This window comes from Nestor notabilis, unplaced genomic scaffold, assembly GCF_000696875.1.
Source record: "Nestor notabilis isolate BGI_N333 unplaced genomic scaffold, ASM69687v1 scaffold19233, whole genome shotgun sequence".
Taxonomy (NCBI): Eukaryota; Metazoa; Chordata; class Aves; order Psittaciformes; family Psittacidae; genus Nestor; species Nestor notabilis.
Genome location: NW_009922708.1, coordinates 48,638 through 76,153, shown reverse-complemented (window position 1 = coordinate 76,153; position 27,516 = coordinate 48,638). Strand labels below are relative to the sequence as shown.

The 27,516-nt window shown below is 38.1% G+C and overlaps 1 protein-coding gene across 1 annotated transcript in view; it reads right to left on the bottom strand.

The window, feature by feature from the left end:
* The window catches only part of LOC104403578 (microtubule-associated serine/threonine-protein kinase 2-like), a 103,327-nt gene that overhangs the window by 34,358 nt on the left and 41,453 nt on the right, over positions 1–27,516 (bottom strand). The window contains 7 exon segments of the mRNA XM_010011766.1: positions 4,332–4,503; positions 4,505–4,524; positions 5,855–5,930; positions 14,374–14,528; positions 18,438–18,516; positions 21,035–21,055; positions 23,520–23,595. Coding sequence (XP_010010068.1) covers positions 4,332–4,503; positions 4,505–4,524; positions 5,855–5,930; positions 14,374–14,528; positions 18,438–18,516; positions 21,035–21,055; positions 23,520–23,595 — 599 coding nt within the window.

Sequence of the window (27,516 nt, the reverse complement as noted above, 5' to 3'; positions counted from 1 at the left end):
GCATCCATTTATACTGTAAAACAAACAATCTTTTAAATCAAGTCCTTTTTTTTTAATCAGGTCCCTGTCTTGTAAATTAAAAGCTAGACCATGACTGTCAAATGATACAGAAAAGCACAAGGATAAAAAATAAAACACAACTTGTAACAGCCACTCAGCCATCATCTCTGCACAGTGCTGCTCTTCCAAGATCCTCAGCAAAATTGCTTCTTCTTGTTTCCTTCTCACACAGGACAGCCCGGACATGCCTACAGACATCTTGTTTGCAACCTGTCCCAAGGACAGTGTGTGGAAACCAGAGGGTTATATAGCCAAGCACTGCCTGCAGCTTCCATGTGCCTTGGCATGAGGCGTGCCATCTCATCAGTGCTTCCCAGTGATGACACGCTTGTCTGAAGGTTGCTGGTGGCATCTCAGGGTTTCCTCCCCTCCGCCTCCCAAGGGGAGGAGGGAGAAGCGAGGAGCTATAGGGGCTGTGGGTAGAGGCTGATGCCATTCCTCCACACACTGCCAATGACACGTGTACAGGAGGTAGCAACGGATAATTTACAAACCGACTCCCTTATCTGAAAGACCCATCCGTCACTAACTGTAGCTACTGGGGCATGAAATTAAAATCACTGTCCTCCCCTGGGGTTCAACAGGACCAATAACTGGGATATGCAAGTCACAATGCTGTAATTAAGCTAATATACTGATGGAAACCAAAACAATAGACCTGCAATACCAAGAACCAATAAATTTACACTCAGGCTCATATTAAGACAGCAATTCCAATCAGAATATCTATTTGCCAATGTACAGCATCAGTCACTGCAGTATAATACTAATACCTTCCCCTGTTCCTTTTGTTCCATGCACAGAAACACCTGTAATCCTTCACCTTCCTCACCAATTGGCTACACCTATGCAAAAGCCATTAAACTTCTTCTGGCCAGTTTTATCTTGTCAATTCAGACAAGTAATAACTAACTGACTATAATCCTTTTTTCCTCCCCAGGGCCATGAGGTCCTATCCCATCCTCTAAGGCCACCCCCCACAGTAACAGACAAAGAACTGAATGTCACGTACTCTTTTTAAGAGTTTTATCTTATTTTTCAATATTTATACTGTGTGAAGTGCAACATTCAAGTTCATGTTTTCCAAAATAAAGAAAATCTCTTAAATTCATTTTTACTTCAGGATAATTTCAATGATGCAATAAGAAATAGGGTTTTTTTTTCTGGCTAGAAGACAGTATTTCACACTTCAAACAAGGGAAAAGATCTCATTTGCCATAACTAACGAGATTTGTTGGCATTTTATTACAAAAGCCAGGATCTAAAAACTTTTAAAAGCTTTTTGGTTTGGTATATTTAAACAGCTCATTATTTACATACCCAATTACTCTGTTGTATAGTTACATTCTTATAATATAAAGCAGACTCAAACTGCAACATATTATATCAAGTTTCTTTTCCATGGTTTGAAATACTGTGCAAGTTTAGTTTGCTACCCCATGTCAGAATTGTCACCTTAAAAAAGAACGTCAAGAGAATCCGTTCTTTCACACCAAAACTGTATGAAAATCTGTGAGTATTCCTGCCACTTGCTGACCTCATTATTCACCAATAAATCATCTTTCCAGTCTTTCTGTATGTTATAAAAATATACCATAAAACTATATATTTTACTGCACAGACCATACAACTGCCTAAGTGGAAGAGCTTCTTTTATAATCTTCCAGTTGATAATATTTATATAGCATGTAACTCTGTGTGATACCTTACAGCTAAGCAAAACCCTGCCCTCAAATTTGGAATCACCTACACTCGACTCCAAACTTCTTGCGCTTCAGGTGGGTCCTCCAAAAGAAATATTCTCACTGATCTCTATATATTTAGAATGAAATGTCCCAATTATTTCCTTCCAGAATGCAGTCTGGAGGGCAGAGCACAGACTGGCAAGCAGGAGAAAAGAAGTAGCTTTTAAATATAAAAATATTGAAAAGCCAAGGAAGTATGATAGGACATAAAAAACAAATGAGAGATACAGAATGAAGTCTTTGACGTTCCTCTGCTGTCTTTAATTTCCTTGTCTTCTTCCTTCCCAGCCTGTTCTGCCTCCCTTGTCTCTAAACTTTCCCTTTAATTGTCTCTTGCCCACTTTACTCCTAAAGTAAATCAATTCAGCTTAAGAGCTGAGCCCTCTCTCAGCCTCACTCTGCAGAAGTTAAGGAGGAAAAGGTCAAAGAGAGCCCTGAACGTCTATTCCTGAAAAAGCCCAGAGACGACCATTGTATTTTCTCTAATAACAGTTCAATGTCATCCTTCCCTGTGCTTAGGAGCAGCAGTATAATGCATGCAGGATCAAGGAGAAAAGGACATTTAAGAAGTGTGTTTTGAGGATTTGTTCTTAGAAAGGAGAGAGGAAAGGACCGAACAGATTTATCTGACCCAGACCTCCAAGATTCTGATTAATGTCTTCAGGCCAGAACACAGGCGTGGAAGTACAGCCCAGAAGTGGCTAGACACAATTTATTGCTCTCTTAATTCCTTATGGTATGAGAAATCATTGTCCACACACGAAGGAGAAAAGTCTGGGAGGATTTCAAGCTCCAAGTACCAGAAGCAGTGAAACACCCTGTATGTAGTCCCCTTGCACCCCTTGAAATGTAAGCTGTTTTGCTGAGCACATATACACACTTAGAGCAAAATCTTTTCAACTTCAAAACCACCACCCAAAGAGGCCTAATCCCTTATTTCATACTTGAAATACCAATCATACCATTTTGATGCATGCAAACACCCTGCTTCCAGGTTCTGGAGATACAAGGTGCACCCACGGACACACACTCACCTGGCTGCATCCCCCCATCTTCCCTTTACACTGCCTGCCCCATACACGCAGGGCTGCTCACATGCCACTGCCAGCCACTGCTGGGCTGGGTGATGTTTATTCTGCACAAGAAGGCTACATTGCCACTTTCAAACTCCAGAAACGTCTTCCTCTCAAAGACTATAAATACTGAACAGTTTCTTTGACAAGATGCAGTTTCTCCAGCTCTGGACAGTGGCATCAATGGTCAAACTCTTGCACAGCATCCAAAGAACACCACTTTTACAAGGAAACACATACTTTACTACTACATGCATCCACAGTGGTTACTGATATCCCATAGTTAGACAACCATACAGGGCCTCGAAAGACATTCCCTGCCTCTCTTGATCTGCCAAAATTACTTTCCTCATCCAGGCAGAACACCACAAAAACAAACATCAGTTATTTTTCTCCCATGCATACCAAGTATCAGGGAAATTGCAGCCACACACATATAAATAGGGTAGTCAAAGATTTTTAGCTGATACAAAGGAAGATTCTGAAGTCTTACAAAGCTTTTTAATACAATAATTGTATATTAATACTGTATTTTTATTCATCTGCCGATTTTAAATGTCTGAAAAGAGTGGCAAAAGGGCACAAACCATAGTGATTCATGCCAGTGGGTTGGCAAACTGATCAGTGACATATAAAAATCTTCACTAAATAGATTAAAAATCATCACAGAAAAGTAATTATTTCAGGTGTTCTGTTTCTAGGTGCCTCTCTGTTGTCTGAGACCGAAATCTTTATAAACCCTGTGTTTTCAGCTTGCTATTTCCTTAAATCAAAGCAGAGGATTAAGGAGACATTCCCAAATGAAGGTCAGGACCCAGCAACTGCTAATAGCACTGACTTTTCACAACAGCTATAACGTAAATTCTGAGAGATGTTTTTAATTTAATGTTATTTTCATTTTAAAGGAAAAGAGCAATTTTTAATGAGCAGCTGAAGCACACCGAGCATGCATTAAAATTGTGCCCCCTTGTGTATTTTCATGTGCTTTGAACACCACACAAGACACTGAAGTACTAAAAACCCCACAACCAGATTAAGTTCAGCTCAAGAAAATATTTTATGAAAAATTTATAGCAACACTACAATCTATGGTGTTTTCACTCCTTGAAGGCACTATTGTAATTAATAAGTCATTCAGAGGTTTGAAGTACATGAAAGAAAAGTTCAGTAATTTCCTTCATCTGGATGAACCTAATTTTCATAAATGGTAAAGACTGCCTCTGATTTACTTATATGCATATTTAACTTGTACAAACTAAGTACACAGGTGAAGTGATTTACTCAAGTCTGCCCGTGGCAGATCAACAGCAGACGGGAACAACTTGGATCTTCTGATACCCCCACCCACTGCCCTTCCCCCAGAATCCACACTGTCTCTCCTAAAATCAAAACTCTGGCTATTGTTTAAAGTTTCAATCAAAAGAATATATTCCACTTTCCAAAGAGCACTTACATCCTGGAGAAGTTTCTCCAAGTTTTCCTGCAGCTCATAAAAGTACCGAGAAGTAATAAGACCTTCACGTGATTTATCTAAGCAATCTCTGGCCAGTTCAATAACTTGATGATGAATGAAACTTAGGACCCCATCTGCTAATTGCAGCACGTTCTCTGGAGCATTAGAGGCATTCTTCCATCTGTGCCGTGGCCTAAGAGTACAGAATAAAGAGAAATTACTCTTAAATTTTACTATCCCAGAACTTAAAAACATAAACAAATCAGGTGCTAAAGTAATATACTTGCAATTCCAAAACACAGGAGGCTTAAAAACTATTCCAAAATACAATAGTATTTTGCTGAGATTAAAAATAGCATTCCCTAGGCAAAAGTTATGTGCACATGAGCAAGCAACAAATATTAATCAGAACACACTTTCTGAAAATGCAAATGACCATAAAAATATCTTGGTGCTGAGGCTTTAATTCCTCCTTGAGTCTCCAGAGTAAGGACATACAATATGGAGCAGTTTTCAGACCTTTTAGACAAGACCAAGGAAGCTAAAAATCATTGCCCCAAGCAACAGACACATTTTTATCACTATAAGCCCTGATATCCTGTCTCCAGAGAAACATCTATTTTTCCTGTTGGTAGAACAGGAAGGAATGGCCATATCGACAGCTGCAGGATACATGATCTTCTAAACTCATTTCAGTGAGATGTCAATCTTCCACACTCATTTCAATGAGATGTTAACTTTCAAAGCATGATTTTACAGACTTCAATATTCAGCTTTTTTTAAAAACCCATGCTTATTTTCACTGCAGATCACTTCAGCACATATCAATGTAACTGAATTGAGATTGACTTTTCTAAAATCCAAATCTATCTTCATTGCTTCTCTGGTATCAAAAGGCCCAGGGGCAAACTTCATTATTGGCAAAACCTCCAGTATAATTTGGAGTAATTTTAAAAGAAAACACTGCATTTCCAATATGTAAATGGAAAGTCTACCAAAACCACAGAAGTCTGGATCAGTATAAAGCAAATTCATAGCAGTTATATAGGGAAATCTGAGAGAATGTTATTAAACTTATTTTGAAATTACTTTTTAAAATAGCTTTTTAAAGTATACTTGAAAATAAATGAAACTTCCCTCTTCCAGCCTTGATGTGATTCAAAATTTAAATAAAAAAACATGGATTGGTTCAAAATATATGGAGAGCCAAAGCATGGCCCTCTCCTTACTCTTGTGAGCATTTGTTATCCCGTTAAAAGACATGAGAAATCTAGTAAATATGAAATACATACACAAAACCATAAAGCTTTTTACCCTTTCCATTTGAATCTCTCCATTCAATCTATTTCTTCTACTACAGAATTAACATATGAAGCAGAGAAAGCAGCTTCAAACTCTCAGCAAACTGCACTGGTTGGAAATGAAACGTAAGAGCTGGGCTCCTTCTCCAACAAGCACTACAAATTAATTCTGAGCTTGGTCACAAGTTCATTGAATGCAGTATTCAAAAAGTGATTCTTTACCTTTGGAAACCTTTCTTTGTACACATGATTCATCATTATTATTTCACTGTCAAAGGAAATGGGGGAGCGACCCGGGCTAGAGGAGAAAAGAAAGCATGTTATCATTTATAGGTATCACATCAAAATCCTCCAAAATCCACTGATGGTCATAATGCTGCCACACTGACTGCAGCCCTTCCAAAGCTTTCACTTCAGTAATGGGCAGATGTTTAACTTCAGAGAAAATCCTAGCAAGCCATGGCAGTCTACAGCCACCTGAAAGCTGCTAACATTCTATTTTCACATGAGCTCAAGCAGAAACTCACCTATTTTCACTGAATGCAAACCCTAACATACAAGCAGCACACAAAACCCCAGTGCATTTGTTGTAGGTAAGCTGATATTTCCCCTGTTCTCTTCTTACTGCCCTCCATGGCAGTGGTAGCAGCCCTGCTCAGAAAGAAATCACTGTTATCTCTGCAGTCTCTAGCGCCAGAAGGGAGCAGAGTAAAATGAAACAAGGAATTTGGAATGACTTGCTTTCCTTTGTCTGAAGGATACCACACTACAGAAAGGATGCACGAGCAGTGCTATTCAGCTAAATCTTATATATAAATACCACCAGCAATAGGAACAGAATATTTCTATGAAAACTTCACTCCCTTGAGGCACGTTACACCACGGATACATATGCATATATGCATAGGTTAGCCAGCAACTTCAAGGCACGTCAAAAAAAATAACAAACCAGGACACTAAATCTTGATAAACTGCATTTATATTACTGTTTGGGTGGGTTTTTTAAAGCAGAGTTGCATCTCATTTCATCACATCTGATGGTATGCAGTGCTCTGACTCATGCTGCCACTGAGGACAGCCAGAGTGAGGTAATGCAGATAATCCCTCGCTACAGGATCGCCTACAGCATCTCATTTCTCCAGTTACCTTGTTCTAATGATCAAGACAAGCAAGGGCCTCAATTATTTGGCATCGTACATGATCATTGTCTTTACAATTTTAGGAGTATTACATATTGCTAAAAATATTTCCTCTATGTCAAAAAATACAATTTTGTCTTGAATGAGTTCAAATATTTTAAACTTCCTTGTGAAGGATGAAATGAATCCTTCTAAATGGAATAAATGCATTTTAAACTCGGAATGAATTACAGTTACTACCTTGCTGCTAACCTATTTAAAGGAAAAAACATTCTTTCGGGAACATGTATTTACAATTCAAAGAGAACTTAACTCACTGGCTCATAGAACACAGCAATACCAATCTCTCTTCATGCCTGGCACTGGAATTCCATGAATCATATTGTGTCTTGTTTTTATTTAGGTTTATCCCTCAGCTTGGGAAAATTCACTTCAGATTAAATCTGTCACTGAATCCTTATGTTAAAGGAGAAAAACTGATTTGGATGTTTTGAATACCAGGTAAAAACACATTTTCATCAACTTTTTTTGAAGAAAATATATCCCTTCACTTGGTAGATAGCTAATTTTAAGCAAGGAGAATTTTCTTTAAAAAAGAAATTTACATTTATATTCATATGTAACGTATGACACAATAAAAAGAATAAAAGAACATTTAAACTCCAGACTTGCAAACAAATTCTCTCCCACATCTAGCCTGTTATCTTTATCCTTTTTTCTCCCAGACCAAATCATCTGACACAAACATAGGACACTTGTTTACTGGCAGTCCATATGGAGCTGAAGAACTTGGCAAACATTGTTATTGAAAAATTTATTTTTATATAATGCATTATTTCTCTGTGTGATTTAAGTGAGGTATAAACTACAAGGATATATTTAGCCCTTTGATACTAACTACAGAAATATGGAGGCACATACATACCTCATTTTAACATTAAAGCAGTCCTACTAAAATTTGTGCATGCTTAAGCATTTGCTGTCTTAGGGCTACAATAAAACATGAGGGGGTTTGCCTTTTGCTTTTATTTGTATGAATACAGGAAATTAAGAGCTATGAAGAAATCATGCTACTTAAGCTGTCTTGCCAGGAGATGTAGTGTTTCCTTAAGGACAGCCACAATGATACCAGAGTTTATTGGGTTTGGGTTTGTTTTTTACGATTCTGAAACAAAGTGGAGTCTAGGGATTGGCAATAAAGTAAACACTTCTGATCCCTTTAGGTTCCTTGGGCACTGGCAGTTTTGGAAGCTGATTAATGTCACTTCTTGCAACCTAAAAAACAGCATCCAAACAACTCTGGATAAAACCTAGGATCAAAGTCCAAATTGTCATTCTAAATACATTTTCCCAATATAACAGGTCAAACTAAAAGTCTAGCTGACTACTGCAAGACTGCAACGTAATATACTGCACCATAATTTTTTATGTTGATCCTTAGCCTGGGAAACTACAGAAATAATTAGATGGATATCTAACTAATAAAGGCAAGTGGCCAGGCACTGCTGATTACTTTACAGCACCTTTGAGACACAACCAGGTGAGAAGGAAACTGAGTTTGGTAACTAAATATGGGCAGGTAACTGAATGCCACATAAGGAAATCTAGGGGGGAAAAAAACCCAAACCCAAAAAAGGAGTTTAATACATTTTATTGGCATGAAAGCTTTTCAAATGCAAAAACTTCACAGATCTACCACCAAAAATTTAATGTACAGAACTAAACCAGTCCAACATTTCAAGCCTCACAAAGGAACAGATTATTTTCTATAGAACAGAGGACACATACTGTGCATGTGCATAAAATTTTAAGACAAAAAGCAGGCTGCTTCTCTTGGTGTAGATAGGTAGGTTGAAGAAATGATTATTGTCAGTGTGTTTTTCATTTCAGCAGAGCAGACATTAGAAGAATAATATCCGTCCCCTTAAGCTTAACAGCAGAATGAAAAACTACTCTCCCTTTTCCCCTTCTTCACCCTCCCTCCACTTTAGGAAATGATGTGGTGATAGACTTTCAGTGACATCTATCTCCGACAAAGGTCTCTAGCCTTCAACTTGTCAAAACTCATGTGTCTTTATCTGATGCTAGAAAGAGAAAATAGCGTATAGACAGCTATTTCAAGGAGCAGCATTTATAGTAATAACTTAAATCCTACAAAATCTAGTTTAACTGTGACTAAATAGAACTGAGGTGTTTATGAATACCTAATTTTTCCTTCACTGTGACAGCTGTATTTATTAGGAAACAGCACACAAGCTAAAAGCACTGTGCTACCCACTGCTTCTACCCTGTACATAAAGGTTTAATTAGGATGTATTTACAGCATGTTGCCAAATCCAGTGTCCATAGGAAAATTAAAACCATAGGCCTTAATTTTTTGATCTCCAGACACACAAATAAGGAATTTTAAAACTAGAGAGATAAACTTGTATGAAGTAGAAACTAAGTTAAACCTTCTGCTGAAGGTGAGCAGAGTATCAGCCTTCCTGTTTCCCCAAGAAATTAATATATACATCTTTGACTTCATTCAAATTACATTAATACTAGAAGTAAGTCAGAAAACTCCCCCTGGAAAAAGGGGGAAATGAAGCAGAAGCAAGTATGAAAAATTTACATCAAAAAGTCCATCAAACTTCCGAGCAAATATGGCTCAGTGCTTCACACAGACCACAACAGTTAAAACTTGGGGCCTAATCCTGTTCCTGGAGGGGACAATGACCACAGAAGAACTGAACTCAGCGGAGCTGAATCCATCTGCTGAAGTCTAAATTTATGCAACATGCACAACAATAGTGAAATTCAGTTTTCCACAGAATTACAACAACCCATACCATGAAGGAAATCATGTAGAAAATTAAACTTGTAACTTTAGATTATTTTTCAGTCTTTATATAAAGATTCCCCCTTCCTGCATAATCATAACCAAAGAGCACAGGAAGTCCACACTGAGCAGTTACTCTAGTGCTGCTAGAAAAAGGGGGATCTGAGGTGGCAAACAGTGAAACAGAAGAGTAAAGAGGCTTTCTCACTGAGCACTTTGAAATGTAATTTCTGAGGTTTACATACTTTTTGATTCTTTTAATTCATTTTCACAAACACTGAGCTTCGGCTACATTTAATCTGCAGAAAAATGCTATTTGTGATTGGTTTTGTATCAGGGAACTGTTTTCCAGTTCAGCCCTTCTTTATAGTAGAAGAGACATTCTTATGAATGTCACTCCTAGTGACAATCTAAATGGGGGCTTTTCTAAATATTTGTAAATATAAATAATAAATTACTAAACAATAAATATGTAAGTATATATAGAAGACAACATTACAGGAAAGGGAATACATTTCACTCACAATCTCTTCGAAAGGAGGGACCAATGAGTTTTTCCTACAGACTTATACAGGGGCTGCAACTAGCTCTTTACAATACTTCAGGGTTTTTTTGGCATGCCAACAGAGACTGGGATTGCTTTAGACACAAAACACTAGGAAGTTAAAGTAATGAGCAGTACACAGGGCAAATAAGAACATCCAGTTTTCCTGTTAACAGAAAACCATAAAGATGGTGAGTGAAACCAGAAAGGAATAAAGTTAAAACCAATGACTCCGAAGAACTTTCTAAAATCAAGTTCACAGAACTCATTGTCTTGAGAGAGAAAGCTGAGACCAACATTATCTGTAATGTAGTTAGGAAGTATGTTCTTAAGCAACAGACGCCTTATGCTTCAGAATATAAAATCATTCTCCTCTGGCAAACCCATGGCCAGGTGAATCCCTGTTCTGCAGGGAGCACCGCCTGCTCCTCCGCAGCTTGTGCCAGACGGCACCTTCCAAAAGCAGCAGCTTGAAGTGATGAAACCACCAAGGTTACTCAAGGGGTTAAAGCTGATGCTTAACTGCAGTGAGGCAAGAGAGTTCCACAACCTGCAGGATTAATTTTTAAAGATAAAAATGGACTATGTGGGCCACTGGTGTGGTTCCGCAACACCTATTCCTTCTTCCCATCTTGCGTATCTTTTTGTCAGACGCCTTTTTTGGCAACTGGTATTTTCTAAGGATTGTCTCTGTATATTAATGGCAGGATCTAGTATGTCAAAAGTCAGGTTGGAGGACTGCATTTAAAAAGCACTACCCAGCAAAGAGATGAAGGAGCATATTTGATTAAGGATGATCTCATCTATTTCAACTACATAAAAATTCACTGCTACATTCTTCAACCCTTTTCTCCCTAGACAACATTATGCTGAAATACAAAAAGAGATCAAGAAAAATGGGCAGATTGGTGGGCTGAGTGTCTGCACAAAAGTAGCTCCTGAAGAAGTCGTTATTAGTTAACTCTACTTTTATCTCTGACATTCTCCACGCATTCCCACGTGTTAGCAAAATGTCAAGTAAAGAGAACTGGGAAAAAATGGAGGGCAGCATCTCTGAACTTAAAAAAAAAGAGTAATGATGCAAAGTTTGGTGCAAAAATTCTCTTCATGTATGTCACTCCTGGAAGAAAAGATCTTCTTCAGGGTAAGCCCAGGATTGTTCTAAATAAAGTGAATGTAGCCTGGGCATCTCTATCGCTCAGCAAGTTGAAGGAATTGAAGGCTGCATTACACACACAAAAAAAGCCAGAACAGCCAAGAGATCATATTTAGAGACTACATCTGCAGGTAATAAAGAAATACTCTCTTCCACTGAAGACACCCTGTAAGCACCAAAACAGGTGGGTCACATAGAAATATGTTCTTTTGTTTAGCACGTAAGTACTGGATCTACTGGAGATGGAAGAGAGAACAGTCTCCTGCCTTTAGCAACTAGCTTTATAAGCGTGTCACACTTTTGGGTTCCAGCACTGGTCTCAGGCTACCTCCTTCCCCCTGCATAGGAGAGCAGCTGGGAAAGAACCAGTGCCACTTCTTTGGTGTAGAATTTAGAGTATCTTCAGGCCTCACTGGCAGACCTATCAATGGAGGTGCTATCAACTTGTCAGTGTACATCCACCAGTGCTACCCTCCACAACTGTACTTTTTTCATCCACTTTGATCATTAAAACTGCTCTGTATGAACAGAACATTTGCAGCTAGGTTCAAGAAAATGGTAAATTTCTAGTCAAGGAAGTAGATCTTTTCAGAAGTTGCATCTACGCAATACTCTGCTCTATTCAGAAGCAGATAAGGATCATCTGAAACTTCTGAAAAGGAGACCCTCAAAAACAATAGTCCAAGCATTTGACAGTGACATCTCAAAATACCAGTTCCTCTCTATCATGAAAGATGTAAGGCTGCAGTCATAAAGAATGAAAAATGAATACATGCAAACAGTCAGTCATAAATATCAGACCATCTTTTAAATTACAACGCTATGACTGCCAATTAAGGAAAACATCTGATGTATTTTGTTCATCTGCTTCTCATTACAGCTGATCAAATAAGCCCATTAAATGCTTATGAAAATACTACATTTTTAGAAAATTCCTGCTTAACTTTGAACTAATTAACTGCTCAGATTTTATTTTTTCATTAAGTAAACAAAAATATCCTCTCATCAAGTGAGCCAACTTTATCGAGTGGGCAAATAAAAAAGCAATCTGTGCAGTAAGGTCTGGTTTTCACATATTTCGGTACTTGTTTGTTTACAAGGACACACAACTCTCTGTCAAAGAGAGTATTTACTCCTGCAAACACTGCTCCAATCGGTCAGATTGACGTACCAATTTTCCTTTGAGGTGCAAGGGCCAGCATGAATGCTTGGTAGTGGCAAGGGTGCTTTAGAGCCACACAGTGTCACAGTACTAGCAACAAGCCAAATGGAAAACAAATCAGGCACCGCAAGTTTAAAAAAATTAAATTACTGCATTCTAATCTTTGGCATACTAATAAGGCTGCCCATTATCACACCGAAAACCAGAGAGAGCTAGAGAAAGCATTCAAGAGAGGAGGAAGATTAATCATAGATGTATGACACACTGAATTAATCTAGTCTCGTCACAAATTATAAACCTACTATATGATAACTCTGTTTTTAAATTGGCTCACAAAGGTAAAATCCCAGCAAGCTGATAATCCATACTAAAAAGGAAAAAAAAGATTGGGCTCTTCATTTTATTGTTTATATCATTCTTGTATTAACAAGAGCGTCTTATATGCTTCATTATGCCAACAGTAAAACGTCTGTGTTAGAAAGGACAATAATTACTTTAGTGAAGTGTTGTCTACCTACAGTAGCTGTCTTATCTATAAGGAATTAGTACTACTGCAGTTACGCTACTCAGCGATAGCATTAAAGAGTGCAGCAGGTCTGAAGTAGGACTATTGTTCAAAGAGACTTAGTACAAATCGTATAGCAAGTCTTAGTACACGGCAATTTGCAGAGATCACAGGCTAAATGTGCTACTAACTATAGTACTTACCTGCTCCTGTAGATTACTGTGTAACTACACTTAGTAGATCCATATGCAATTACCATGCAGCCTGCACTGAAGTTTAGAACATACAAATAATTACAAATAATCACAAAAGGTCAGGTCTGCCATGACACAATACTCACCATGGAGGTTTTTTGTTATCTTGGCCTGTTTCACATCCTTCTATCACAAACCCAGGCCTAGGTCCTAAGCTGGATACACTGATTCAGTATTTTCAGCTGGCAGAGTTTCTGAATCCTGTCCATTAATTTAAAGGTGATATCCACCTCTGACAACCTCAGATGAGAAGAAGGGAGACCTCACCTCCTTGTCCCCTACTTGTATAAATCCTTTTACTTTCACAAGATGCTCTAGACTTTCACTCACTTAGTCCCCCACCAAATGCATAGCAAAGCTTAAGGCATTTGCCATGATATGAAATGTTTGTGGATTTATTCCAGAAAGTTGTTGAGGCTTGCAAGAAAGATTGCCCAGAGAGGTTGTAGAATTTCTGTCCTTCGAGATACTCAAAAGCCATCTGGACATGGTCCTGGGCAATCTGCTTAAGCAGGGGTTTGGACAAGATGACCTCCAGAGATCCTTTCCAACCTCAGTCATTCTGTAATACTGTGAAAGATGAGGTTCTAGTTGCTTCTGGTTTTAAGTATGGAAAAAATCAGCTGCACAAGGAAATAACCCCTGGAAAACTATCGTTGAATAACCAGTTCTCTGAAGCAACCATAAAAATTATTCAACTGCTAATGCAAGAGAAATGTTTTCAGCACTATTACAAAATTCCTCTTGGGTGCAATTCCATTTAAGGTTTTGACTTGACCTACTCTAGTTTTTATAACCCTTCAGAAGCACTGCTGGAAAAGTTATTAACAGTGACTGTAACCACTTCCTTACATTAATGCAGCAAAATTCTGAGATGAAACTTCACTAAAGGAAACCAATCCTATAGATTTAGCTTGAAATGCTTGTGGATCATGTTTTCATAGAGTTATTGTGAAGATACGAAACTAGACTCTGCTAACCATTTTGCAACCCAAAACCTCAGCGTCAAATGTAAAAAATATATACCCTTTCTGATGACTTACATGTCTCAAAAATATGTAACAAAACTACAATGACTTTTCTTAGATCTGAAAGCACACACAGAAATGCAATACATGTGTCCAATATCTTAAAAATTCAACAAATGACCTGAAGCTCACCTGAGACTGCGAGATCGAGGCCTCAAGGCTGGAGAATGGCGCCCTTCCTCATCAGTGATGCTCTCAGTGCTGAAATGCTTTGTCAGGAAATGAAGTTCATCTGCCGTGGGCTGAAAGGGCAGCTGGTGCAGCTTCTCCTGAGATGAGCATGATGACTGAGTACAGAAAAAAATACAGAAAAGAAATGCACTAAACGCATGCATAGGGGTCAGCTAATGAATGGAAGAGGAACGGATTCTGCAGGACACTGCACACTCCAGCGGAAAAGAAAGCTATTTATCAGACCAGGTGCCTCTTTTTATTGTTCTCATTAGGCTAATCCAACCCTTCCATAAAATGACAGAGCGGGTGAGATCAGGAAAACTTTTGAGAGAAGGCTAGGGAACCATTGCATCTGATTCTGGAACTGTTACATCTGATCATGCAAGTAAATTACTATCAGGAGAAAGAAAGGAAGGCACATGAGTACCAGTGCTACTCTGGAAAGGATGAGGAGGTTCCTGGAGTGGTGAGCAACTTTCTTTCCTTTTCCCTCATGCTCTCTTAGCTCAGGAGTTTCACTGGCATGCAGAATGCTATGGAGCTGTGTAGACGTGAGAGTTTTTGCTGATTATTGGCTCTCATTGGAAATAGCTAATGTAAATGGTCAGGGTTTTATTTCTCTCTTCCTTTACCCATCAGGCTTCTTCTCTAACCAAAAAGACAGTAACAAAATGTAGGTAGATGACTTTGAAGAGTTGTAAGATTAAAAGATTTTCTTGTTATAGAGTTAAAACAGCTTATTCATCTTTAAATATGACACACGTCCTGTGATAATGATAAACATGAAACTGCTTTAATTCTTGGAACCTCAAGAAAGCTGAGATTAAAACAAGTATTTGTGGGAAGTTTTAATAACATCAAATGTTGGATGTTTCAGGGGAAAAAGCTGTAGGTCAACTAGCAAACATTTTTTTCTTGTGTGATTTTTCAATGCCCCTTTCTATTTTACAAAAGGAAGATAATACACTATGTAAGGACAAATTAAAAATCACCCTTAAATGCAAAGGGGAAAAAAAGTGCTGAATAACCAGAGTAGCACTGAGTAACACCAGTGGGCCTTACTAAAAACATCATCCTAATCTAAGTTCCAAGGCTCCTTATTGATCTGATGAAATTAATTATGTACACTGTTCCAGTGGAAAAACATTTCCTTTTGCTACTATGACCCTCACTCAAACCGGAAAGGACTGAATCCTAGCACCAGAAGTATTGGTAGCAGGGAATTATACATTATATAAAACGTATGGTAAACTTTAACTTGCCTAGCATGCTTTACTAGACTTATTTGCTGTTGACGGCTTTTGGAAAAGAAAGCTAAGAAGTATGGCCAAGCAATGAAAACCGAATGCTGAAAAGGCTTTTCACTGAGTCCTGCATGTTTGTAATATTGATAGCAAAGAGAAAATACTCCAAAATCACCTAAACCAGGTACATTCAAATTTATTAAGGTAACAGCTACACTTGAACTGAATTAAAACCAAGTAGATTGTTGCAGATCCTAGAGAATTCTAACCAGGATTGAAATGGAGATCTGAATGTAAGAACTTATAAACCTAAAGATCATATACTTTAGTAAAAATATAACTGGATTGGCTCCAGATCCCAGATCTATTCCCTCTGCACTGCACAGAGGTATTTACAGAAAAGAACTCCCTTGAAAGCCTTGAGACATGCATGAACTCCCCAAGTGTGGCTGGACCTGGAAGCTGCCACTTCATATGTTTTCCTTCGGGCAGGTCTCGCTGCAGGGATCATGTTGGGAAGTCATCTCCAGCACAGTGTCCACACAGTGATGATTATATGGAATGTGTATCAGCTTACACCAATCTAATCCACACTGAAGCCAAGATGAAGAGTCTGGGTATTTGACAGCCCCTTTGCTCACAGCTATTCTGCTTTGCACACAGCTTATGCCAACAGAGCAGGAACTACTAAAGAGAGAGTGTTACAAACCTGCGTTAGCAGGTACTCAAGTTCTGGCATTACAAATACACATCTTATTCAAAACAAATTTAAACTAAACCTATCACATTAAGGAAAGTTAGCACATAGTTACTGGCATTAGGAAAAAAATCAAAACTCATAGTCTAGAAAAAGCATTAAAGACTTTCTCTCTCAACAGCAAAATCTGTGGGAAAGCAGTGTTAGTCGACTCATGGGTGACCAAATAAAATCCCCCTTCCACTTTCTCTCCTTAAAGCCAATCAGATCACAAAGTTTGTAATTCCAGAGTATAATTAAAGAAAGCCCTGAAGATAAAGACCATGATGAGAAATGGACTTTCTTCTGCCAAGGGTTTCTCAAGCAATCTTACGGCATACAACTTTCAATAAAAAAGTGTGAAAGCAAAGTGAAACGTTTCTGAAGTATTGATTTTTAAGTAATCACATCCCTGTATTCAATATTTGCAGCAGACGAATGCAAACATCCTCTGGTGTTTTAATTACAGATGCAGAATTAGCCAACTCTTCTCCAAAAAAAAAAAAATTCTCCAGTAGCTTATATGTTACTCTTCATCTAGAAAATGGATAGAAGATTAGATGAAACTGAACATTGGCCCATTCAACTGACTGTTCTATATATATCTAACTTAAAAGAAGGTCTTCTCCAGCTTTTCCAGTGTTGGTTTAATGATATATATCTGGTCTTCATGATGTGTATGACAAGGATAAACATTTGGTTTTTAAGTGTCATCCCTCATTTGGAAGCAAAAAATAAAGCAGAATCTACAGGTTTCCACTGCCTTTAGACTTCTCCCGCAGGAGACCGAAGTCAAGTCACCTGTCCTCTAACAGGACCAAAAAAAAGACCCCAAACAAATCCAAAACCATCAAAACCCCAACTGTCTTGAAGGATGAAAGATAACAAATTGTGGAAACTGTGCAAACTAGGATCTGTGCAAATCTGTCGGAACATATGAAGCTATAGAGATGAGATTATCGTTGCAAAATCAAATTTTAATCATACCAATTTATACTAACAGGAAACTTTTGACCACAATTTCTTCTCTTGCTATCTAGACTGAATTTAACACTTGCCTCCTAAGGAACTATGATGATAAATTTGTGTTTGAGAGGCACTAGAAACTTCATAGATGAACTTAATAGAACAGAACATTGTTCTCACAAGAACAATGATACTGAATTCAGTGTAAGATTTGCATAATATGGAGTATTGAGTCCTAATTAATGCAGGTATTACAATTAGGATCATATTCTAGATATAAAGCAAGATGATCAGTAGAAGTATTATGGAAAGAGGCAGTGATATGTGACCACACAGTTGAAGACACCACAACACACATACAAGAGTGTTTCATTAAGACTGTATAGGCAGCCCTAACAGTTCCAATGTTTCTATATTTGGTTTTGAAAAGTTGTTATGTGGATAACCACAACATCTAGTTCACACAAACTAAAGAATAAAATTCATTGTATAAAGTATCTGCGAGTTATAAGGGTTAACAGGGTGCTGCTACCTTACTGACACACTTGTCTTTTGTAAGTACAGAACTCAAGCAAACTGCAGCCAGCCTTTCTAATGACGTGTAAGAATTGAAAAGGTTCATCAGGAGGTTAAAATTATTCGAGCTGAGTAACAGATGTTGATGATCAGTTTTTCTTTCTGCTAGCCTGATAGCAGAGGTTTTCATACTAAGAGCTTGAAGGCAGACAAGAATTTCATTACCAGCTATCAAAAAGCTGAGAGCTGGCTGGTAATTATGTACTGCCTCTTAAGAGTCCTGCCACTTCTGACACAATGTGCCTCTCAACTGATCAGTTGAGCCAAGTGCTGCACTGGGATTTCACCAATGCTAAAGGCAAAGTGCAAGATGATAGGAGCTGGGAAATGGAGGAAAAAGCAGCAGAACCAATAATTAAAATAATTTTTAAAATAATTAGTATATTAAATAATGTTAGCAAAAAAATGAAAGATCAGATATTTTAGTAAAGACTCAGAAGCTGATTTGTTAGGGTGTATTTGTACAAACTGAATTGCTTGGAAAAGTCTATGTCACTTACTGAAACTGTTGAACTGGGAGTGTTTGTTCCATATCCAGATGAAGGAAGGGAGGCCAAGGACCAGCGGCGTCCATCCGTTCTAGAGAAAAGAAGTAAGGCAAATTACTGTCAGGGATATACTGTGGCTCTGTCTTGGGGGAAATAAGCATTTTCCCACTCCAAATCTCTTGACCTCACATTTTTATTGAAGTCTCAAGTTATTCAGATAAATCAAGTGCCCTATTTACAATGACCTTTGTGAGAAACCAGCTAGGGCAAGTTTTTAAAAGCAAAAATAAGTGACCTTGGAAAGGATAAAGCAAATGGGCATCAGATTCCTGCATTAAGTAGATGCTTTGTAAATGTTACCAGCTGTGCAAAAATTGGACAAATTTTTTAAACCAGACAAATGAAATCAGATAATTTAAAACTTATTTGAAAGACAGTCATGCTTATCATAATTAAAAGTTTAAAATTAAGGGGGGGGAAATCGTATTAGATCAAGAATCAACTGAAAGTGGATTCATTTGTTTATTTAGTCAGAAGGCATCCTGCCGACAACATAACTTGACGCAGTTGATGGATTAAATCCACTACAGCAGATCTGAACAGAGCCAAGGTGTCCTCTTGAAATACAGACAAGAGAGAAATCAAAGAAATCTCACCTAAGGTCTCTTTATCCTCCAGTCAATATGACACTAGTAGTTATTTCCATATGGTAACCAAAGAAACATGACGCTCAGGGAAAACAGCCAAAACATCCCAGAGATATTGCAGAAAAGGCCTTTTTCTACCAATGTCAAAACTGAGGAAGAACTACACAACTGCTTTGAGAAGAATCAGTAATGACCTCTCTGAAACCCTCTTCTCACCCCCAAAATCTGCCTTGGCGAGGATGGAAAATAAACTACATTCAGCTCAGTCTCACAGCACTTTTTCTGCCTCTGATTTCATTTCAGTCTTGCACACGTTTTGTGTCCTATAATGGACAAATGTGTCCTGTGGCACAATGGGATGGATGTTAAAGAAGGCTCTTCCTCACAAACATTTCCACTGGCTTGTTTCTTTTATTACAACAGATCATCTTCACTTTATGACCAGTTACTGATAAATCAGAACAGTTCATCATTCTAACTTTGGAAAGATTTGGGGGTTTTTTTTTTGGTACACGTAGATACAGTACATTTGCAAGTGCCTTATAAATAGGACGTTTGGTACAGGTCTGAAATAGTGCTTATAAAAAACTCAACTGTTACCATCTTCACAATAATATTTCTCATCCCACTATCCACACCTATGAAGCCTCATCCTCAGAAAAAAGTTCAGTGCACACCCAGATATAAATGCCTCTATTTTTTCCAGATCTAGTTCCTTTTACTTCAGGCACTGATACACAGCACTCCTCTTTGCCATCTATCTTAGAACAAGAGGGGAATAACTCACTGTTTTACAACACTGAAAGAATTTTATGTCAAAGGAGTTTTTAAACAGACTCATGCTTCATGCATTTTAAAAAAAGATAATCAAGCTGCAACACAGATTTCTATTGCATGCGTTTGTTATATCTAAACCCCATTTAGCCACAGGTGATGTTTTCTCTGGCAAGAAAATTACATGTCAAAGAACAATCTCAAAAAATTCCAAGAGAAATAAAAATCTTAACCCTGAAAACTAACAAATATCAGCATTACAGTCGCTGCATGATGGGGTCAGTGAGTGAACATTAAACTTCGGTGATCTTCATTCAGCCTCTTGTAACACACATTTAGGTCAGTGACTCAACTGAGTTTGGACCCTCAGTCCCAAAGCATGACATTATGTTACTGTCTCAAACAAGTCACTGAAGTTTTGCAAAAATGAAAGCCTAATCGCTGTTTTACTGACTTGCCCAAATTGTGTACTGAAATAACATCAGAACTTTCATTTTGACGAAGTTTAAAGAAAAAAGAAATCTTTCTCAGTTAGAAAATTAGAGGATACCTCTTCATGCTTGGGCTATTTTCTGCTGATGCAATCTAGGCAAGCAATGTGCTAAGCAGTCAGGACAAGGCATATCAGCTCTAATCTAGCAGAAAGAAGGGGGATAACAGTAGAAATCTTCCAAAGCAAAGGCAATGGGAAAAAGACTTTACAAGAAAATTCCTCCTTCATTTATGCAAAGCATCTCAAAGTTACTTCAGTGTTTTGGTAATAACCACATTTTTAGAGAGACCTTGTGCAATGTTGCTTCGGGAAAAGATACCTGGAAAGAATTTTTTGGGTCTTTAATTTTATTTATTATACTCTCTCTCTGCTAGTACAATAAAAACATGTGAACAACAAATTTGGCCTCTAAAATGGCATTTTAATTAGTTAATTAAGGAGGTATTTTTATGGCAGCTAAATGCTCTTTAATGAACAGTAGATCAATTTCAAAACAAGAAGGTGCTAGAAGAACAACACATCTTCTCTAGAGCACTACCTGTTTATCATTTTAAGCCTGTTTTGATTACCACAGAGTAGAAGCTGAATGCCTAAATGGGGTTATTACAGCACAAACTCGTTAGGGACACGGGCTCAGCTGCACAGAAGCATAGTTCATACAGTTACACAAATAGTAGCAATACAATACACATTACCTGTCTGCTCTGTGTCCGTGGCTGTATGGAAGAAATTGTACAATGATAGTGAGAGAGGGAGAAGTAAAAGATACATGATTTCTGAAAGAAACCTCATCTTCTGTTACTGCTATTCTACTAAGACCAGTTTTAGTGAATATGGACAGAATTAACCATACATTTCTTCATTCAAACAGGAGGATTCCTGATCATACTAACTTTGTGGCTATGACACAGTCACTGAAAGGGTGTCTAGCAAGGGATTTCATCAAACTGTGGACAATCTTGCAGTACATTGTAGTGAAATTGGCTTTACAATAACATGAGTCGTTGAAATGTTTTTCCTACTTTGTCCCAAGAATCAACTCATCCCAGGGCTATAATGAAAAAATTAAACTCACAAATTATGTTGGAACTGGGTAATAAATGAAGAAATGGTACAAAATATAAAATGCAGAAAGACATCAACAAATCATTTCTGTGTTGGCAACAGGAGGAAATCAGGTAAGAACCACCTCTTTAGACCCACACAACACTGATCAGTGTACAGTGAAATATCCATTTGTCTGTGGTAACACAGCAGTCACATTGCTATTAGTTAATACCACCATATAGAAGTTATTCTGATACCACTATGTGATAATCTAATAAATACATATTGGTATTGCTGGCATAGCTATTCAGGCTGTAATGCAAGTAGAAAATAGAAACAAGCTTCTAAAATGAGCTGTGCTTAAGTGTTCTTTTCAGTGACAGAAAAATTAGAAAGCAACATGCATACTGTAAAACAAACCACAGTATCCGATGGAACAGACTTAACCTTTATTCGCCTATTTCTTTAAAAAGTAGATTTAAAAAGTGGAGAAGTGCAAAAGGGCATTCTTCAGAGTTTTATTAGTAAAATCTTTTTTTGCTGCTTGAAATTTTAAAAAGCAAAGATACTGAAACACCAAGTTGAAACATGATGTTGAAAAATTACATTAAGTTTTGACGATGGTTTCAGCTACAACTTTCCTCCTCTGTTCCAGGGCCCAGAACTCCAGATGCTGTGAAAACTGGTAATAATTCATTTGAATTTAATAGAAATTAAAATACACTCAGATCAAGTGTAAATACGTCTTTAAAAATAAAGATAGATGCTGTGAGTCCATTTAGATTGTTTTACCAGCAGGTAAACCACTGATTTTTCCCTCTGAAGCAACAGGAAAATACATGTCCTGTCTGTCATGTATATACACGTGTGAAACGTGAGTCTTCTCATGTTTTGTAAGTTTTTTCTTATGCAAGACCTGAAGACCAAGTCTACTTCAAACAGTATTCAAGGACACCAGATCTTCTAGCAAATCACCACAATGGAGAAATGCTCCAGGATTCACCTGCCATTCAGATAAAGGGTGTACCTTATTTCATCAAAACCTAACTCTTTTATTCTTCTTTGAAGTCTTGAGACCTGTCATTTTTCTAACTAGTTCCCAAGCTAAATCTGTCATTTTCAGAAAACCTACTTCCCCTCTAGACAATCACGCATTTCCCATTCTCAGATCATTTTAACACAGATTGGTGTTTTTTTTCCCAGCAGAGGCAGAGTTTAGCAAATCCAGAATATTTTCCCCACAAGTGAATCTAACAATCCTACTACTATGCCCAAATCCTGCTTGGGATCTCTCTTTTTTCCTGTTCATTATTTCTCCACAAAAATCTAACTTTCTGTATCATTATCCATTTCTGTCTACCTGCTGGGATACAACATTCAACACACCATTTGTCTGCTTCTCCTAGCTGCCTCTACTCTTTCTATCCTATTCCTTACACTAAATTCATCACTGTAGTATCAGCTTTCTTTCCACCAGTTTGATACACAGCGTGACCAGCATTTGTCTAGCATTTGCTGTAGGATAGATGATAGCTTCACATTCAGATCTCTCAATGCTGCTGCTCTTCCAGACGCTCTTGTAGACTTAGAATTTCAATTACCAGCTATTTTCCTCATTAGAGCAATAATGTACTATTGGCATCAATGCCCAAGTCAGTAGGGAAAACTATAAAGTTACTACCAGTCAGAAGGCAGCAAAGGAATGCACACACAGTTGTGCATGCCTAATTTTAGGTATGTTTACATCTTTGTGCTGACATAGCAAAGATCAGTATACTCTGAATACACCTCAGTTATTCAGTAAGAACATCATCAAGGACTACAACTAAGATACGATTATCCCAATCATAACTGGGTTTAATGTCATTATGACTAAGCAATGTGTCATCCTACTGGGACAAGGTTGCCTCCTCCCTAGGCAATACTGACTACTTAATTTACTTCTGTCTTCTTCTAGGTCTGACAAGCACCTAATACATTCTGCGTGCTGCCAAGACCTAAACCAAAAAGAATGGAATAAAATTGGAAACAGAGAAAGTAGAACACAATTAAAAAACTTCCAATCCATAGGCCATTTCTAAATAAAAGTATATGGACTATTTGCCAGTCCAAAGAGAATAGATTCTGCCTTACCTTCGGGCAGGAACAAAGGAAAAATGAGCAGGTGCATTTGGAGAGAAGTTCCGGGGACTGTCCAAAGGGCTGCTACCTGTTTGAGAAGGTGAGAAAAAAAACAAAACACCCAAAACCCATTTAATTCACATTTGGAACAAATGGAGTAAGTTTTCATTGTGCAGAAAGACTATCAACTGCAAGTTGTAGTGACAAATAATTGAAAAAATGGAGCTCTCTGTGATCATTTGAGCATTAGTTTGCTAAAGAAATGTTCTGATATGGATCTATCAGTATTTTCCCTCCTTTTAAAATAATCTCAGGTGTACATTTTGTTTCTGACTTTCAGATAAGTAATGTACCACACATACACAATACAGTCTTTTAACACTTTGCAGTAATTTCTATATATAAGCTTTTCCTAGCACTTCTCAATGAAAAACCTGAGTTAGAAATGTCATTGATGACAGTTTCAGGAATAATAAATACTAAGAAAGTAATTCTTCACAATGTTATGTCAAGGCTGAATGCAAAATTCACTGAAGAAAAAAAAAGACATACCAAAGGAACTGCACATGATAATAGAAGGACTATACACACGTAAGATGATCAGGCTATAATGTATTAGCATTCACTTTAACTACCACTTTTCTGAAATAATACTTCTACCATGAAAATGAAAGTTCCAGTGAATTCATGCAGCGAGGATGAAATAACACGTAGTTTTCTCTTGGCAGAAGAATATTTTCTCTGAGCTTTGTCATATGATGTGTAAGCATATGGTTGGTAAGTGGCATATTGCAATGAATTTTATTTCAAAGTAAAAAGCAACCATTTCACAGAAAGCCCTTCTGAAAGCCAGGCTCATTTACAGACTAACTGCAGAAACCTTTGAAATTTATTGATGAATTAGACGCTTCATATCAGCGAGTGTGCCTTCTATCAGGCATGTTCTTAAGTGGTTTGCTCTTTCAGATCCTTAATACAAGCACAAAAGAGAAACTGTACAGGGCAAATATATGCCAACAGCATTTTGTGTGTGTGCACAGACAGTAAAATAACATTAAAATAAGTGCAGGAAAGCTAAATAGATAGTGGACAAGCAATATACTGCAAGGTATATTGCAACTGTGGTCATCAGAAATGTTTTCAAATTTATATCCTATATAAAATGGATTTTAAAAGCCATGTTGAAAAGTCAAACATCAGTGATGGGTCACCTGCAAAAGACCTGCCTCTGTTTCAGGAGAAGTACTAGCTGCCCAGCTTGCCCCCAAGCCAGCACTGTTGGTGAGATTATGGTCCCACCCAGCACTGTACTGAAACTTGTAATTAAGGTGCATTAATTTCAACCCAAGTTATTCATACACCTTAGCTGTTATGCTGAGCAGAAATGGGATATAAGCAATGTGCTTGGTTGAAGGTAACATTCACTCACACTTCATCTATACAAATGGTTCACAAAAACCTGCAGTAGCATCTCTCCACACCTTCTTGTGAGGAAGGTGTGTGCACACCTGGCATACATGCCTGGGCAGGCAGGGAGGAGAGGGAATACAAGCTGATACCTTATGGGGTGTGAGGATGGCCCCAGCAGAGCACAGGCCAGCAAACTCCATCTGCTCTACAAGTCTATGAGGGGAAATATAGCAGCTGGTTGAGCTTAAAGCAGCCCCGGGGCTGATCTAACATGTGTCAAGGGGTGATGAAAGAACTGGAGAGGTAAGTGAATTCCAGACCACTCCACAGTCTGCTTCATCAGGAGCAAACTAAATTAAAACCAAAGGCTTTGAGCAACAGGTTTGTTTTCTTTTGGGTAGGTTTTGGAGGGTTTTTGTATTGTTAAAAACTAATAATAAGTTCACAGTGCAATATAACACAGTGCAAGTCTTCACTCAAAACTGGGTACCATTTAACCTGCTACATCCCAAATGGAAAGGGGAGAGAGTGATCAGAAATCAATAATGATCATTTCTGGTGTTTCATTTATTAAGCTTGTATTCATTTTAATTCTTATGGTCATAGTGCAAAAACAGATCATTATGCTGCTTTCGAATGAAGAGAAGGCTGGTGGTTTGACAGTCTGCAAGCCTACAAGAAAGACGGATGAAGGCTACAATAGCCACAAAATGAACAGCTCAGTGGTGCATAAACAGACATGCCATGGTAGCAGCACTCAGCTAGGGTTAGGGTCACCATTTACTTGCTAGCAGAAAGCTGAAGAAACATTTTAGATCAGGATGAAATGCAGCAGGACTGATGCCTTTCCGTGGTTCTGCAGATGTAACAAAGCAAGGAAGGCTGCCAGTTTTGGTGGGAACCTTGGTCTGCTTTCCCGTTCTTCAAGCTTTACTGCCAACAAACTCTACTGCATCAAGATGATGTTTTTGAACAAAAAGCCCATTGCCCAATGCTGTTATAAACAAGCAACAAACTGTCATTGCCTTTTTATATCCTCACCAATCTTCCGTAAACTTTCTGGATTATGATCAAAACAGGATTTCAGAATAACTGAGCAAATTGGGTAATGACAGTTTCCATATTTTGAAATTAAGTATGTGGGTGTTCGCACTCTTCTGAGCCTGCACAATTTGGTAAGGAGATACTCCTAATTTTTCAGCAACTATTTTTTCAGATTTATATGGCATATTTCCTTCCAGACACTGGAATTTTAATTAGATCCCCAGTGAGTTGCTTCTAGTTTTAAAATGAAAAGCAATTAGTTTTTCTATTCAATCCAAGTCTGGGTGAAGCTTTTAAAGCAACAACAGGGAGAAAGGGAATTACCACTTTCCCTAAAATTTCCCAGTACTGCTGCATCTGCTCTAGTTGAAGGAATTTTAATAAGAGAATCCTTAGTGCAATGGTCTTATTCAGCAAGGCTGATCGAAACCCTATTTATTCTGTTAGCAAAGGTAAATTCCCCTGTTGCTCAAGGGTTATAGTTGGCTACTACTGAACCTGAAATGACTGTCTCAAGGGAGGCTGTTACACAGAATGATTGCCCATTAGGTAAATCAACACAGTTACATGAACATTAATAATTCAGGCATGAACCTTCACATTTTCCGGACACAGGAAGAAGGACGCAGCCAAAGCATCTGTACATCTACTACCCTCAAAATACAAAACTGGACCTTAAGGGCAATAAACGGGTGACAGTCTCAGCTACCATCTACAAACATGACACTCTTGAGATAGTTAATGATTCCAAAAACTCACACTAGAACCATTTTGTTAAACCTGCTTCAGAGATTTCTAGAAAAATATAAATAGAATCATAGAATGGTTTGAGTTGGAAAGGACCTTAAGATCATTCAGTTCCAAGCCCATGTCATGGGCAGGGACACCTCATGCTAGAACATGTTGCCCAAAGCTCTGTCCAACTTGGCCTTGAACACTGCCAGGGACGGAGCATTTAACACTTCTCTGAGCAACCTGTTCCAGCTCCTCACCACTCTCACAGTACAGAACTTCTTCCTTATATCCAACCTGAACTTGCCCTGTTTAAGTTTAAACCCATTACCCCTTGTCCTATCGCTACTGTCCCTGATGAAGAGTCCCTCTCTAGTATTCTTGTAGGCCCCCTTCAGATCATGGAAGGCTGCTCTGAGGTCTCCATGCAGCTTCTCCTCTCCAGGCTGAACAGCCCAATTTTCTCAGCCTGTCTTAATACAAAAGGTGCTCCAGCCCCTGATCATCCTTGTGGCCCAATACAAATACAAATGACAAAGATGTTGTGATCTTCTGTGTAGAATGTTATTTGCTGAATATTTACACAAGCAACTAAAGACCTTACTACATGCTACAAAATGAGCTGTTTTGCAGCAACACAAATCTCAAAATGACCAAAATATTTTAAGCACCATGTGTACCACCTGCCTCATATATAGTGCATGCCATGGCACTCTCACACCATCTCAGAATCACACATAGAATCATGGAATAGTTTGGGTTGGAAAGGACCTTAAGATCATCTACTTCCAACCCCCCTGCCATGGGCAGGGACACCTCACAC